This window comes from Terrapene carolina, unplaced genomic scaffold (genome assembly GCF_002925995.2).
Source record: "Terrapene carolina triunguis isolate 2854851 unplaced genomic scaffold, T_m_triunguis-2.0 Scaffold189, whole genome shotgun sequence".
Lineage (NCBI taxonomy): Eukaryota > Metazoa > Chordata > Testudines > Emydidae > Terrapene > Terrapene triunguis.
Genome location: NW_020664540.1, coordinates 14224549 through 14239622, shown reverse-complemented (window position 1 = coordinate 14239622; position 15074 = coordinate 14224549). Strand labels below are relative to the sequence as shown.

At 44.5% G+C, this 15074-nt stretch overlaps 1 protein-coding gene across 3 annotated transcripts in view; it reads left to right on the top strand.

The window, feature by feature from the left end:
* The window catches only part of GNG2 (G protein subunit gamma 2), a 92124-nt gene extending 77387 nt beyond the window's left edge, over positions 1-14737 (top strand). For 2 of the 3 annotated variants that reach the window (XM_026654214.2, XM_026654215.2), the window contains exons 2-4: positions 4115-4179; positions 6962-7077; positions 11024-14737. In XM_026654214.2, the coding sequence (XP_026509999.1) occupies positions 6991-7077; positions 11024-11152 (216 nt within the window). In that variant the 5' untranslated portion in view covers positions 4115-4179; positions 6962-6990 and the 3' untranslated portion in view covers positions 11153-14737. Of the gene's footprint in view, positions 1-3019; positions 3041-4114; positions 4180-6961; positions 7078-11023 lie in introns of those variants that run through there. The other variant, XM_024214804.2, reaches the window with a different exon arrangement.
* The last annotated feature ends 337 nt before the right edge of the window (positions 14738-15074 follow it).

Genomic DNA, 15074 nt, shown 5'->3' with positions numbered 1-15074 from the left:
GGATCAGGGTGGGATGATGAAGGCACAGGCGAGAGCGTTAGCTCAACGGCAAGGCCTTTTTATGTGCCATCAAATGAGAAATGGCATTCACGCATGGTGAACAGCTCTTGAATAGTGTACAAAAGGCATTGATTTTCCGTCACTCTTTTTTACTTTTGATGCCTCCTTGATCACTGAGCTATGAGCTTCTTCAGATAACAGAGCTAAAAACCTTCTTCTACAGCAGATCCTACTCACCTTCGCATGTGTAACCGCTCTCAGGGAGTAGGGCCAGCAAAGTTTGACCCTCTAACATTGCTGTTTTCTTAGGGAAACCGTCAGAGCATTGCAAAGTCAGGCTCTTCACTTTACCAACATAAACAGTAACATGCTCACCTACATATTTCAGAAGGGGGGAGGGAAGAATGAAAATGCAGCACAGCTAAATGAGCACGGCTGTGGAAATTTGAACTAACATGGTCCCTTAATTTTTTTCTGATTGGGGGCTGCTGTTGCAAAGTCAATCTTGCAAACACTTTCAAAGGTACTTTAACTTTACTATCATGCACTTCTGCACCCCCTGGACTCTACTGCCAGGAGCAGCCCCCAAAGTGGAAAGGAAAAAAATAATGAGAAAAGACATTCAAAGATAGAGCAAACTGGCACCAGTCAGTGGCTATTGCACATTCTCAGCAGTTTGTACTTTCCAGGGTGTGTTTCTCAAAGTGCAAGCTAATGCTTTCTAGGCACGCTCTGCAGTCTTCAAATGTTCATGCAACTGTTAATTCCTTTCTTCCCCCACCCCATACCTAGCTATGGACTGTGATGAGGTGCACAAACTCTGCCTTGGGTGAGGGCAGCAAAGGGTTAATGATCTGGCCTGGAGACAAGGAGTTAAATCAGGAACACCTGCCAGAAGCATCAGACCTGGGTGGAGGGTCCTCCAGCTGCAGTAAATAATCAAAGGGGACCTGGATATAAAGGGAGGAGGCTGCCCTGATGAGGGGAAGCTGCAGCTTGGGAGGGAATTGAGGACATAACAGAGTGATCACCCTGTGAGTAGGGGAGACTATACAGGTCTCCCTAGGGAATGGCGTAGACATAGGTATTTTTTTCCTCTAGTTCTGTGCCCAGCCTGTAGACAACACAGGCAAGAGCACTTTGCTGCTTGTTTTATTTGCCTGATTTAACAAACCTGCCTTCCTTTTGTGGCCCACCTGATGTGACCTCTGCCCGTAGGCCTGCGTCTCAATGAGGACTATTTATATGCCAAGTTCCAAATCTCCTTTCCCCCCTCTTTAAATAGGGGGGAGGTCTAGTTTTTCATGGTGTGGAAAGTAAATATTTCATATTCCCAACTCAAAAATGGTGAAAAGGGACTTTGCTCAAAGGGATTCTCTTAGAAAGACCAAGAGTCTGTAGAGAACCTCACCCCGTCCGGTGAATTCTTAGCAGAGCTATGAGTCTATGAGCCAGCTGGGTTGTAACTGAAACTGTTTTGCAACCCTCTCGGGCCCGTTTCGCTGTGAAGGAAATGCTGTCATAATGTTCGGTATGTGTATACAGGAACACTGCTCAGCTGAGGCGCTCGGGGTGCTTGGGAGGTAGTGGATAGATCACTCGACTGGGAGTCAGACCTGACTTAAACTCTGCCCTGACCTGCTGTATGACCTTGGGCAAGTCACTTTCTCTGTGCCTCTGGGGTTTTTTGCTCCTATCCTTGTGTCTTCAGATAGCAAATTCACTGGGCTAGGAAGTGCCTCCTGCTTAGAGTTGCCTGGTGTCCGGTTTTTGACCAGAAAGTCCGGTTGAAAAGAGAACCTAGCAGTGTCCGGTCAGCTGTATTGACCGGACACTAAGTCTGGTTACTGCGGACAGGGGAATAGGGGCAGTCTGTTGCCCAGTCCTGAAGCGGCAGCTCCTGCGGCAGGATGCATGCACCAGCTCGGGCCACAGGCAGCCCCTTTGAGGAGCATGGTTTGCAGGACTGCAGCGGAGGACAGAGTGCAGGGGCCCATGGCGAGTGGGGTAAGGAGCTCTCAGCGGGCTGGGAACGTTCCCCAGGATGGAGCGAGGCGAGCTGCCCCACCCAGTGCTTTTTTCCTGCTGTGCTCTCACTGCACTGGGGCAGACAGCGCAGAGGGGGGCGGGGAAGGAGGCTGCTGAGTGGGCAACGCAGAGGGGGGCGGGGAAGGAGGCTGCTGGGCTGCTCCTGTGTGGCTGCAGCGCTCTTCTGACCTTTACTCCCAGGCAGCCTGCTGGGACTGGGGTTCGCAAGTCCCTTGGGGCTACTCACGCTGGAGTTGGGGGGGGACGTACGGGGGGGCTCATGGGGAGAGGTGCGAGTGGGGCCTTGGGGACGAGGTAGGGTGGGAGGTCTGGTTTTCAGACATTGGAAATGTAGCCACCCTGCTGCTGCTGCATGTTTGGACAGGATCTAGAACAAGGGGAACCTGAGCTTGGTTGGGACTTCTAGATGCAACTGCAGTAGAAATGACTTGGTCTTCCCTGTGGATAGACAGGAATGGCTCCTCCCACCACTGTAATGCAGGTTCCGCTAGGGAACACGGCATTCAAATGTTAGCCGCTGATGAAAAGCTTTTCACAATGAAACTGGGCAAACTTACCCAAAATAGGTCCCAGCCAATGTTCAGTGGCTTAAAAAAGCCTGCACTGTACAGTCTATTGCACTGTATAGACTGGCACGTCGGAACGCATTGGTAGCCAATTAGTTCGTTTTATCATCCATTTATCTACCTTGGCCAAACATTTTCTTCTCTGAAAGAACTCCAGGTGTGTAAGGAGGAACAAGTCTAAAGTTTAAATGAACTTGCCCTGGACTCCGAACCAGCAAAGAGCTACACAGGAAAGCGATCTTGTTTCCTCCCATCTCTTGTCTGTATTTCTCTGTCACAGCGGTTCACTGCCAACCGCAAAGCAACAACGTTTGTCAGTTTACACATAGATTAGCTAGTGTAAACGCTGACTGCTGTACGAAAGGCAGACTCTGTAACCCAGCGAACTCCTTCCAGCATTCCAGGCTCCTAAATCAACGGAGGAGGTAAACTGTAAGCAGCGCTTGCTCCGGGGCGTGGCAGGATGCAGTGAAATGGGGAAACTGGGGGTGCACTGGTCCTTAAAGGGCTCACTTCTCCAAGCAGATCTCCAACAAACCATCCTTCAGCTACAAATCTAATAGAATGGAATGCACTCTGCAATTCAGCGAGGAAGAGTCCAACTGCTGTTGTAGCTCTGTATAAAGTATTGTCTAAAGGGGCTTAACTTCTATTAAATCTCAGAATGCTAGCTTGCTTCTTAAAATGTCTTCTTATAATTTCCTTATACAGCTGTGTGTAGTGTGTGTCTATATAATATGACACACACACGTGTGTGTGTGTGGCTCTATAATCTGTGTGCATATCACACAATATAGCTAAAATAGAATACATGCTGGGGTGCCGTAGCATGCTATTACAGTTCTAATAGCAGGAGTGTGGAGTGGTTGCATAATTGAGCTATGCAGGCTTTCCCAACTGAGGGGGCCACTGACCAGGTTCTACCAGACCACCCTCGTGTATTCAATGTAATAGAAATTGAATGTACATGTAATAGATCTCCTTCATTTTAAAATATTTTTTCCCTCTTGCAATGTTTCTCAGTCCGTTCCTGACCCAAGTGAATTCAAAAGTCTTGTAAATAAGATAAATGTAGTATGACTTTCTTCCTAGTCTAGTGAATTGGAATCTGTATTTGACTGGTCAGTGTACCTATCAATCATCCTCTGATGCTTATGACTAGACCGGGCATATTTATGTGAGGAATGAGACAAGTGGAAGGAATTTCTGTCAGAAATCCTGAAACTCGGCCCTCCTAGGCTCACCCCGCTGCAGTATGGAAAAGTGAATAGGATAAAAATCAATGTCATCTCGCCAAGCGTCTTGGAATAACCTCACCCCCCCCCAGTACATTCTGCCTTTCTGAACTGAGTTTTCAAACTTGCTGAGCCTCTGAATGATATTTTGACACGTCTTGGTTTCCAAGTAACGTCTGTACCATTACAGTCAGTCCATGACATGGATCTAATGTAAAGTGTCAGTCTAATAAATTGTTTCTCTCTCTTTTTTTCCCCTTAAAGGTATTGACTATTGAAGATCGGCAGACCTTCCACTAGAGAAGCAACTCACGGAAAAGACCGTTTTGGTAAAACACTTTGTTACTTAATTCTAAGTGAAAAGGGTAGATTGGGTGTGGAGAAGGCCTGGGGATCATGAGGGGTTTTTGTGGCGAGAGCTCTTCCTTGCCGTTCAAGGAACATGCATCCTACCTACCAGCCCAAGTCCTGGACTCGGTGGATCCTCCCCATAAGTTGGGGGAGGGTCATGTAGCCATGGGCAGGCTTGTGCCCGCCCAGTTCCCAAACCCAGTATGAGCTTTGTTTGCTGCTTGCTCCTTGTTGCAACCCCAGCATATCCTAGCCGGACAGGCCTGAACGGGAACGGCACTGCAGTGGCTTCATGTCGGGCTCTGGTTTTCTCTGAGCAGGCCTGAAGATGAGTTCCTGAGTTGAAGGATTTAACACAAGCGCTATAGCGTGAGCACCCTTGGATCCTCCCCTTTAAGCTGGCTCAGGCTAAATGGCCAAAACTAGACCTGCCGACAGTTTTCGGAGCCAGCGGGAGACCCCTTGAGGGGTGGTGTTTTGAAGAAATGCCTCTTTGCCCCCCTTACTCGTTATCACTCCGAAGGAAAATATGGCCCGTAGAGAATACGGAGCTGACTCTAGCCCAGAAATTCATAAAAGAGAATGCTGTCCTTCTAGACTCTTGGTGAGTGTGTCCATGGAGAAAGGATAAAATACCTGGATAGTCATTGGCTGGGAGAAAGTCAGGCATTCTCACTCTGTCTCTAGCTGGGGGACATCTGGGTTCCAATCCCTGCTCCAGTGACTGTTTGTTTAGACCAAGTGGAACATCTTCAGCCTGCGAGATTGAGAGAGACAGCCCAGAATAGCCAATAGCCTGGTGGTTTGGGCACGCCCCTCAGAGGGGGCAGAAGCAGAGATTTGAACTTGGCTTTCTCACATCCCAGATGAGTGCTCTCACCACCGGGCTAAAGGCTATAAGGGTGGCGTCACCTCCTCAGCTTTTGTGAACTGAGCCCTTCATTTTATTAAAATACCTGAAATGAAATCTTTCCATTCTCTAAAAATTTCAGTTTCGGTTGGAGACAAACTGATTGTGTGGAGTTTTTTTTCCCGGAACTGCCAGAAATCTGAAAAGTCAGTTTATTCTCCTAGCACCGCCTGGGATAGCCCAATGCGCTTCAACTGTGTCCCATCTCTTACATTGATCATGTTTGTGCTTGAAAAATACTAATCGTGCTTAAATGGGGCAGACACTGTTTTTCTGCCCAGTGTAAGCAGAGCCAACTTAGAAAAGCATGTTTTATAGAGACAGTGTAGACTTGGCAACATAATGAACGATTGCAGTTATCCTTTTGTAGGAAACCCTAAAGAAACAGGAAGTGACAATATCCTGTTTTGCATCTAAATGCTCACTTGTTGTGCGGACAATGCAATGCTAGACCAATGCACCGTGTCGATCTCTAGAAATCAGTATATTATAGTCAGCTACTTAAATGCACAGATGTATATTTCCTAATTATTTTATAGCAAAGCTTGGTATTTCAATACAGTATAATGAACCATAATGACTGATATTACTGCTACGGGCAACTTGAAAGACACTTCAAGCTGTCGACTAGAGAACTTGTTGAAAACATCCGTTTGCTGTCATGTGAAGTTGAAACTGAGAGGGGCTTTTATAGTAGGTGCTATTTTGTTCCAAGACTGGAGGAAATGCTTGCTTGCATTCTGGGCATAATTATAGCGTTGTTGTTTTGATTGGGAAGGTAATGGGAAAAGTTTCTCCATTAGTGATGATACTTCTCTCTCCTACCCACCTGGAAGTGAAAATCCTAATTACTGATCTGCTCTCTAGAAAGCTTGCTGCAATACACGAACAGTGAAAACACCATTGGCTTTACAGCTGATCTGCATCAGAGCAACAGGCACTAGCCAAAAGAGCAGGGTTAACAGCACAACTTACTGCTCAGTGCAGTTTAAGAATCTACCCTGGGGAACAACAAAGTGATTGATGGTTACAGCACTGAAGAGACAGCCCCATCAGAGCTGTAAAACTAAAGTATGTTCCCGCCTGCCTCCAACCCCAGATCTCCTTCCCTTTCCAGTCACTGTCCAAGTAAGGATATAAACAGTGGGCCTGCTTCTCTCACTTAATGCCGACTGGCAAATCCAGATTTAACTTCGTTTGGTGTCATGGTGGTTTTCATAGATTCTGGGACTGGAAGGGATCTTGAGAGGTCATAGAGTCCAGTTTCCTGCCCTCATGGCAGGACCAAATACTGTCTAGACCATTCCTGATAGACATTTATCTAACCTACTCTTAAATATCTCCAGAGATGGAGATTCCACAACCTCCCTAGGCAATTTATTCCAGTGTTTAACCCCCCTGACATTAGGAACTTTTTTCCTAATGTCCAACCTAAACCTGCCTTGCTGCAGTTTAAGCCCATTGCTTCTTGTTCTATCCTTAGAGGCTAAGGTGAACAAGTTTTCTCCCTCCTCCTTATGACACCCTTTTAGATACCTGATGTGATGAGGCAACAGTGCCCGATGCTGGAATAGCGCTTCTAGCTCTGGGACCCTTATAATTTTTGACTCCTCACCACTGTAGACACTGCAAAGAGGAGGAACATTGTCATGGTTCTAGCAATGTCACTACGGCCAGGATTTACATCTTTTGAGGCCGTTTACCTATATAAAAATGGATTGGGACCACATTAAACTTAACACACACAGCCACATCTCTGTTAATCACAGACGCCCTTTATTAGATTCCATGGCACTTGCAGCAAATCCAGTTTTAGTTCCCTGATGTATTACTTCACTTTGTTTCCACAGCACATCTGAAAAGCGCAACCGGCACTCAGATGGCCAGCAACAACACCGCCAGCATAGCACAAGCCAGGAAGCTGGTGGAACAGCTGAAAATGGAGGCCAACATTGACCGAATAAAGGTAAAGCATGATTGAAGGCAACTGGGTAATTAGCACGTTCTTTGTGGTTCCATGATGAGTCTTCTGCAGCTAAGACTCCAAGTCGTAGATTTTAAGGCCAGATAGGACTACTGGAGCCATGTAGTCAGACTTCCTATAAAACACAAGCTATAGACTCAAGATCTAGTGTCCCTCAAGTCCTAGAGCTCCGTGTATTTAGCTTATTGAACAAAACATTAAGTCGAATTGATCATGGCCTACAATTACCTACACGAGGAGAAGAGATCTGGCAGACAAAAGGCATGATCCAATGGCTGGAAGTTGAAGTAAGCAAGTTCACTCTGGAAATTTTTATTTTTAACAGTGAGGGTAATTAACCACTGGAATGGAGTAGCCAGGGGTGTGGTAAATCCTCCATCACTGAGTCTTTAAATCTAGACTGAATGGTTTTTCTAAATGATGTCCGGCTAGATCCAGGAATCTCACTGGATAAAATCTGGGGCCTGTGTTCTATAGGAGCTCAGATCATTATGATCATCAAGTCCTTCTGTCTTCAAATCTGTGATGTTAACAAAGTTCCCTAGCTTTCTTATTCGGTGATGAATCCTTTGCTGGTGTGACCATGAACTGTACCCAACGGGAAAACTAGAAGGTTTGGGAAACTCCATTAAACCAGTCCTAATTATATGGCCTTTTGGGAAACAGGAAGACACTCTTTCATGATTAATTGGTTCTGCTTGAAGATGACTGCAGTTGAGTGTCTCATTTAATATATTTCAGACACTTTGTTCTTTGGATAACATTGTTTATGCATGAAATTGGGCTCAGTGGTGTACCCAGACTTGCTTAGAGAAACGCAACAAAACAAAAAGCAAAGTTATCCTTTCAAGTCTCTTTTTCAATGGCAAGAAGAGTGATCCCTTTCGGGGGGGGATTCCTCTGCGTCGGCTGCATATAGGTCTTTTGGTGCTGGTCCGTACGTTGTTACACTGGAATAATGAGCCCCTATATTGTCCATCTGAGTTGTAGCGTGGGCACAATTCTGCCTCTACCCCTCCAATATTTACTAAGTTCTGTCCTTAAACTGTGAGCTCCTCAGGGATTGGGCTGTCCCTTCTTGATTTGTCCAGAAAGCCCCTAGCACATGATAAATGCTACCATAAACAACAATTACAATTGTGATCATGGACAGATTCAGTTTTTAAAGGCCAACATTCCAAACTGGGTGCCTGTATTGAATGTGTGGGCACAGACACGTAATGGTGCATGCCAAATAAACAGCTGCCTGCACAAAAGGGTAATTATGCAGCTATGGCCTTTTATTTATTTATTTATTTATTTATTTATTTTGTGTGCTGCTTAAGCACCATTCTGATGCATGCAACTGCATGTTTTTCATGCTCAGCTCAGGTATATATTAAGAATCTTGTCCCCCAAATATGTGCAGGCTTTGAAAGGCGTAATGTATCTCTGCTGCTTAAACTGTGTGCTGTGTTTGAGTTGGCTCAGAAAGTTGCCTCCAGAAACCTGAACCTTTTGGGAGCAGAGTCTTGGAGCATTCCAGTTTTGTTAAAGGGAAACGTAGCTGATTCCAAAGTGTGAAATACCAATATCTGAACTTCAGCATTTGGTAACGTCCCCTCGCTGCTCAAGAGCTTCCACTGAGCCAGGTTCATGTTCTTAATAGATGAGAGGGAGGGATAGCTCAGTGGTTTGAGCATTGGCCTGCTAAACCCAGGGTTGTGAGTTCAATCCTTGAGGGGGCCACTTAAGTATCTGGGGCAAAATCAGTACTTGGTCCTGCTAGTGAAGGCAGGGGGCTGGACTTGATGACCTTTCAAGGTCCCTTCCAGTTCTAGGAGATAGGATATCTCCATTAATTTAGGGGACTGGACTTGATGACCTCTCGAGGTCCCTTCCAGTCCTTGAATCTATGAATAACCGTATACAGTCAGTGACTCCATGGATATTTGTTACCATAGCAACCGCAACCCTCCACTGGAAGGGTTCGACATGGTATAAAAATGACATGCCACTTCCCTTTCTTTAATCGTGAATAAATATTGTCGCATGTATTCGTGCAAGCTATTTGCAGTTGAGTGTGTCCTGCACTGAGTGTGTGTTTGTAAGATCAAATCAGGTAAAAGGTGTTGATGGATCAAAAACCTGCTTGTAACTAAAGGGAGATAAAAATAGATTTGCAGACCGCATAGGTTTTCTCTAAAAAGTCTTTGCTAATAGATTTGTGTTAGCTGTTAAATGCCTTGAAAAGAGGCTGCTTGGTTGGGGGGGGGAAAGAACTAGAAGGCTGGATTGCCTGAAGGAGTTGCAAATGAAAACTATCTTAGCATCAAAAGAAATCAACACCACGTTTTGTATAGTTGATGTATAAATGCCTTTTATTGTGTGGAAGTTGTTTGGGATTTGCACACACGGGACATCAAAGATGCTACAGCAAAAATGTACTTTCAGTATAAAGCTGAAGAATAAAACGGAGACCTGCAAGTTACCATTTGATCAGGTGATCTTCTTTACTATGTCCAATCTTCCAGCTGGCCTGCTCTGCCCTCTTATTGACATCATCAGGCTCCTGAAACACAAAAAAATAAACTGGGCTTCAGAATTGATTACATGTGCAAAAATTCCTCTCTGCTCCTAGCAGTAGAGGGTTGGATGGAGAGTGGCCCTGCAGTAGGTTTTCAGGTTCTAGGAGTTGGAGGCCTACTCAGCTGGCAATCAGATCAGGTGGAGGGTCCTTCAGCTGGGCGGGGCACTCCAGCTGAGGTCTGCCTTTAGAAAATAGAGAGCATTTGAAGCGACAAATCCCGCTTCCTTGCCTTCCTGGTAAGGGCATTCTTTACACTTGGAAAGAAGCCATGTCCTTCTATTCACTGGGCACACACATAGTGTAAATGCAAATACTCCAGACGGGGAAGAAAAACAATGGAGGTTCCAGTTGTTACACCACGGGCTATCTAGGAAGGGTGAAAGTTCAGTTTACATTATATTTCCTGCTTGCAGGTCTTCCCTCAGTCTTTAATTAGGCAAATTCCACTTGCATGAGTAAGGACTGAATAAAACCCGAGCAAGGATCTCCACTTTGGCCCTAAGGGTACCTCTACACTGCACTTCGACACCCACAGCTGGCCCATGTCAGCTGACTTGGGCTGGGGCTGTTTAACTGCAGTGTAGACGTCCAGTTCGGGCTAGAGCCCCGGCTCTAGGGCCCTGGGAGGTGGAAGGGTCCCAGAGCTTGGCTGCAGCCTGAGCCGGAATGTCTACACTGCAATTAAACAGCCCCTGAGCCCCGTGAGTCCAAGTCAGCAGGCGTGGGCCAGCCGCAGGTGTTTAATGGCCGTGTAGACATGCCCCAAGTGACCGGTGCAATTGGGACAACACTTTGGCACTAAAGTTTGGCGGGGATTACAGCCGCTAGAGAACAATCCCTTTTCAAAGTAGAAGAGTCGTGCAGTTTAAAGGGGAATTTCCCCCGTTGGTGTACCACTTTAAAATGGATCTTAGAGTTCAGGAGAACTTCAGATTCCTAGCCAGTTACATTCTACGGTCACTGTTACCTAAGGGATGATATGAATGCCAAGTAGTGAACAAGGACAGGGCTGTGATTGTTGTAATGCCTAGTTAGAAAGTCCATCGATTGGTAGTGAGTACAGTGAAAGAGCAAGTGGGAACTTCAGGCAACTTCTCTATCTTCCATTCAGCTAAATAAGATGCTTTAATTTAGGGGGACCAGACAGCAAATGTGAAAAATTGGGTTGGGGTGGGGGGTAATAGGAGCCTATATAAGAAAAAGACCCAAAAATCAGGACTGTCCCTATAAAATTGGGACATCTGGTCACCCTACTTTAATTCCATGCTGCTGAAGTGCTCCCTCCTTTGTGTGCTCTGGAGTGGAGGAGCTCCAGACAACGTAGTTCAAGGCTTATACAGAGTGTGCATTTATTTTCAGGTGTCAAAAGCAGCGGCAGACTTGATGGCATACTGCGAAGCCCATGCCAAGGAAGACCCTCTACTGACCCCGGTGCCAGCTTCAGAAAACCCCTTTAGAGAGAAGAAGTTCTTCTGTGCGATTCTGTAAGCCCTCCATGAGCCTGACATGCACTCGGCCCGCTCTGAACACTAATGTAGCGTTTTTAGCAATGTGGACAACTTTCTAGTCCACAGAATTTAAAAAATAACAAGGCCTGGAAGATCCGGAGATGTGCATGTTTAAAGAAACTGGTCACCTTTTTGGGGAATAAGATCTACATCGTGAGGCAGAAGATCTGAGGTCTGCAGAGTTACCGAGATAGAAAAATATGTAAAGATTAAATGTGTGTCACTTTTCTGCTCACAAAAAAAACCCAACAAAAAACAAATCCTTGTTTGATTGTTCCATATTTAAAAAAGACACTTGTGCTGAGCAAGGTAAAGGTTGAGGCTGTGTATAACCTCATTGGAATGATTATCGTTGGGTTTTTCCAAATAATACTTATTTAAGTTGAATTGTCAAATATCACAACAGGCTAGGTAGGTTACTATTATATTACTTAATGTTTGGTCTCGTACTTTTTTTGTTTTGTTTTTGCATTAGAGTAGCACAGAGATGGATGGGATTCCTCAAAAGATAACAAACTAAACCGTTTAGCAAGGGCTTAGTCAGTGATACTTCACATCTGCAGTGTGAACACTGTCTGTCTGTGTGTTTCTCTCGCAACCTATTACCACGACTTCTAACACTTGTATATGGTAGCTTCAATTGTAAAAGTAAATCGGGTGTTGTGATTGGTGCTTCATATTTTTGTGACTACTTTTAAGTAATAGTGCATGAAAAGATCCCTGTGTTCAATCCATTTAGAAACTTCTATTGTTCGGAGCCACATGCTGGTGGAAGACGCTGTAGAGAAAAAACAAAAGATGTTCTGACAGCAAAGAGAAAATTACTCTAATGCCTTAGATGTGCCTGAAATACCTCTCATCTTATGTAGGGTTGCCAGCTACTGAGAAGCCTATTCCTGAAATCAGAACAGTTTATACGGGGAGTTTAGGGTCACTCAGATCCCTAGAGGTCATAGGGTAAAACCAAGAAGAAAAATGATATACGTTTATTTTGACCAAGTTGTCTCTGCTCCTCCCCTACCCTTCTGTGCCTCTTCTCTTACCCATGTTTCTTGATTTTTAATATCACCCGATCTATATTAATGTTTCACAGCAGCACGTCTTCTCTGAACCATGTCCCTTAAACAGCGTGACAGAGCCAGCACATAGCAGGCCTGCTGCCGTACTGTGCTAAGTGGCTGATCCAAGCGCGGCTTGATTCAGAGGGGACCTCAGATGGAAGGCAGTGCAAACTTGTCCACCCCTGCGCAATTCTCTGCTTCCACTATACTGCCCTCAATGGGTATCTTTTCCCAAATCTGTTGGCTCTAAACCCCAGTGTTTACAAAACTCCCTCTGCCATCGAATCTGACCGCTATTTTCAATCCCCTCTTCCCCCACTCATTCAGAATATGCTTTTACTAACAGAAGGGCCATAGCACTCTGTACCCAAACAATGGCAACAGGCAGATTGCAAATGTGCATATGGCTATAATAGCGAGAGGACTCCATACTGAAGGACTAAGGGTGATCTATCAACCACTGAAATTTTTGTTAATGTGTTGGACTCCCGTTATCCGGTCACTAACCATCCAGCCCTTTGTGAGCTTTCACCATGTATTTCTTACCGCTTTAACATCCCATCATGAAACAAAACGAGAGTAAAGAAAATCGGGTGCGTCTTTAAATAGAGCACCCAATTACAGGGTGGTATATTGACACGACATATCTCGAACAGCTTAAGGTGGAAGCTTGCAACTTCCTCGCTTTGTAAATGTCATGCTTTGAGTTGCTGTTCCAGGTGGGCCTCCATTAAAGCCTCCAAGCTGGATCATGAGGCATTAAGAAAGATGGCGAGGTGGCTCTCTAATCGATCGGATGAGCCCTGCTAATCAGGGCAAAGCCAAGCCATCGGAATGGTGTCCTGGTGGAAGCACCCAGTGCTTTGCTTACATATAGCCTGAAATTGACAAATTTGTTTAATCAGCTTTAGGAAACTTGTCCTAACCAGATGGAGAGCGAGAAGATAAGCCCAGAGGCTACAAACATCAATTTGAACACCATAAAAACCTAATATTTCAGGTGGAGGCTGAGGCCATCTGAAATGGCCCCATAAAGAGCTCAGAGAGACAGGTTACAGTATCAGGTACAGTATGCGACTCCAAACATACCTTGAGGAGATTCTACTGCTGTTTAAATTGGGTTCTGGCCTTTGGCCTGAAGCGGGACTGCTGTGATTGCAAAGACACCAATACGCCTCACACCTAAACAGCATTGAGAGAGGAGCTGTCATATGCCACTGGTGCAGGAGTGAGAACGGCTCCAGCTTTTCATGCTATTCTGAACCCTTAGAACACTTTCGTTTTTGGCTCAAAAACCCAGCAGCTATACATTTAGGATAATTCCAGATCCATGGCAACCCTGTTAATATGAAGTTCCAAATCAGGGATGAGTTCAAATTTTTGTATTTAAAAGGACAACAGAGTCTTAAGGTACCTGTCAGAAAATCTTTATAGTCCATAACAAAGTGGAAATTTTTTTTGACTAACTCTTTTCTACTCCTGCATCCTTGTGTACAGGCAGAAGCGTTTCTGTAGCGAAAACCACTTAACAGTGGATTCTCTCTTTCTGATTCTTGGCATCTGGGAATGGTTATACAATACAACCAGTAGCTAAATGGTGTCCGACTTGCCTTGCTAGCTTTCAAATACAAGATCCTGTATTTCAATCTTTATACTGTATGTTTGACTAGCTTAGGTTTCATTTGACCAATGAGTAACTCTACAGCTGTTTTCACTTGTGTTGGTAAAAACAATGTAAATATATTCAACTGTTCTTTTTTAATAAGATCTACTATAACTGACAATGAAGCATAGCTTAATTAGTCAAGACCCTAAATCTCACTAATCCCGGAACAGTACTCAAATCCTGGCATGAAGTTTTGTCATAACTTTTTAATGACTTACATATTTTACAACTTAAATTCTTTAAAAGAATGCTCCATGACATTTTAAATTACACCAAAACATTCGTTCAGTATCTCTGTTGTTACAGTTACTAATTCAGATTTTTTTAAATTCTTTTTAACTGGGGACGCAACCAGAAAATCTCACCCTAGTATTTATATTTACACAGACCCACTTTCACTAGCAAAGTAGAAATTTTACCTGCCAAGAAAATTTTCCCCCATAAAAAAGTAAAATATTTCAATATTGAAAATATATTGATTCTGTATATTTAACATGGTATAAATTTGTTTGATATACTGAAGGTCTTTTCAATAAAAATATCCTATGTACGGGAATGTGATTTTCCCCCCCTCCCCACACACACACACAAACTTTGTTCATAGCAGTGGTGAGTTGCTACATGTACATTATGTTATATCAGCCAGATAGGTGGATGCATCTTCCTACCCAAGAAGCGATCTGTTTTCAGGAAGAGGGTCAGTGGAAATGTCAGTGGGTTTTTTCTGTTTTGTTTTTTGTTTTTTAAACAGGGAAACTTGAAGTTGTGATGTAGTGCACACGCTCATCCCATGTGATCAATGTATGTGTATGAAATAAAATTTTGGATTCGTTTCAAATATTGTCTGTTTGCTTTTTAAAGTAGCAGTCAGGGTTGGTGGGTTTTTCTTCTTTTTCACAAGTTAACTCTCCTGCTCCAAATGACAGAACCAAATGTGTTCAGGATATGATGTTGGTTTAGGGAGCTTTCCAAACTAACCGTAAACCACATCCTCCACACACCCCCACCGCCCCCCCGGTTTCAATAGCCGCTTTTGTGATGGTGTGAAAGGGAAAGAGGCCTTTCAGAACCTCAGCTTTCCCAGGGCCCTCTCTAAGACCCTGTCTGCTTTAAGGAAATTTCCACTGATGTAATTACGCTACTGCAACCCCCTGATGTGGACATGCTGCCCCAGA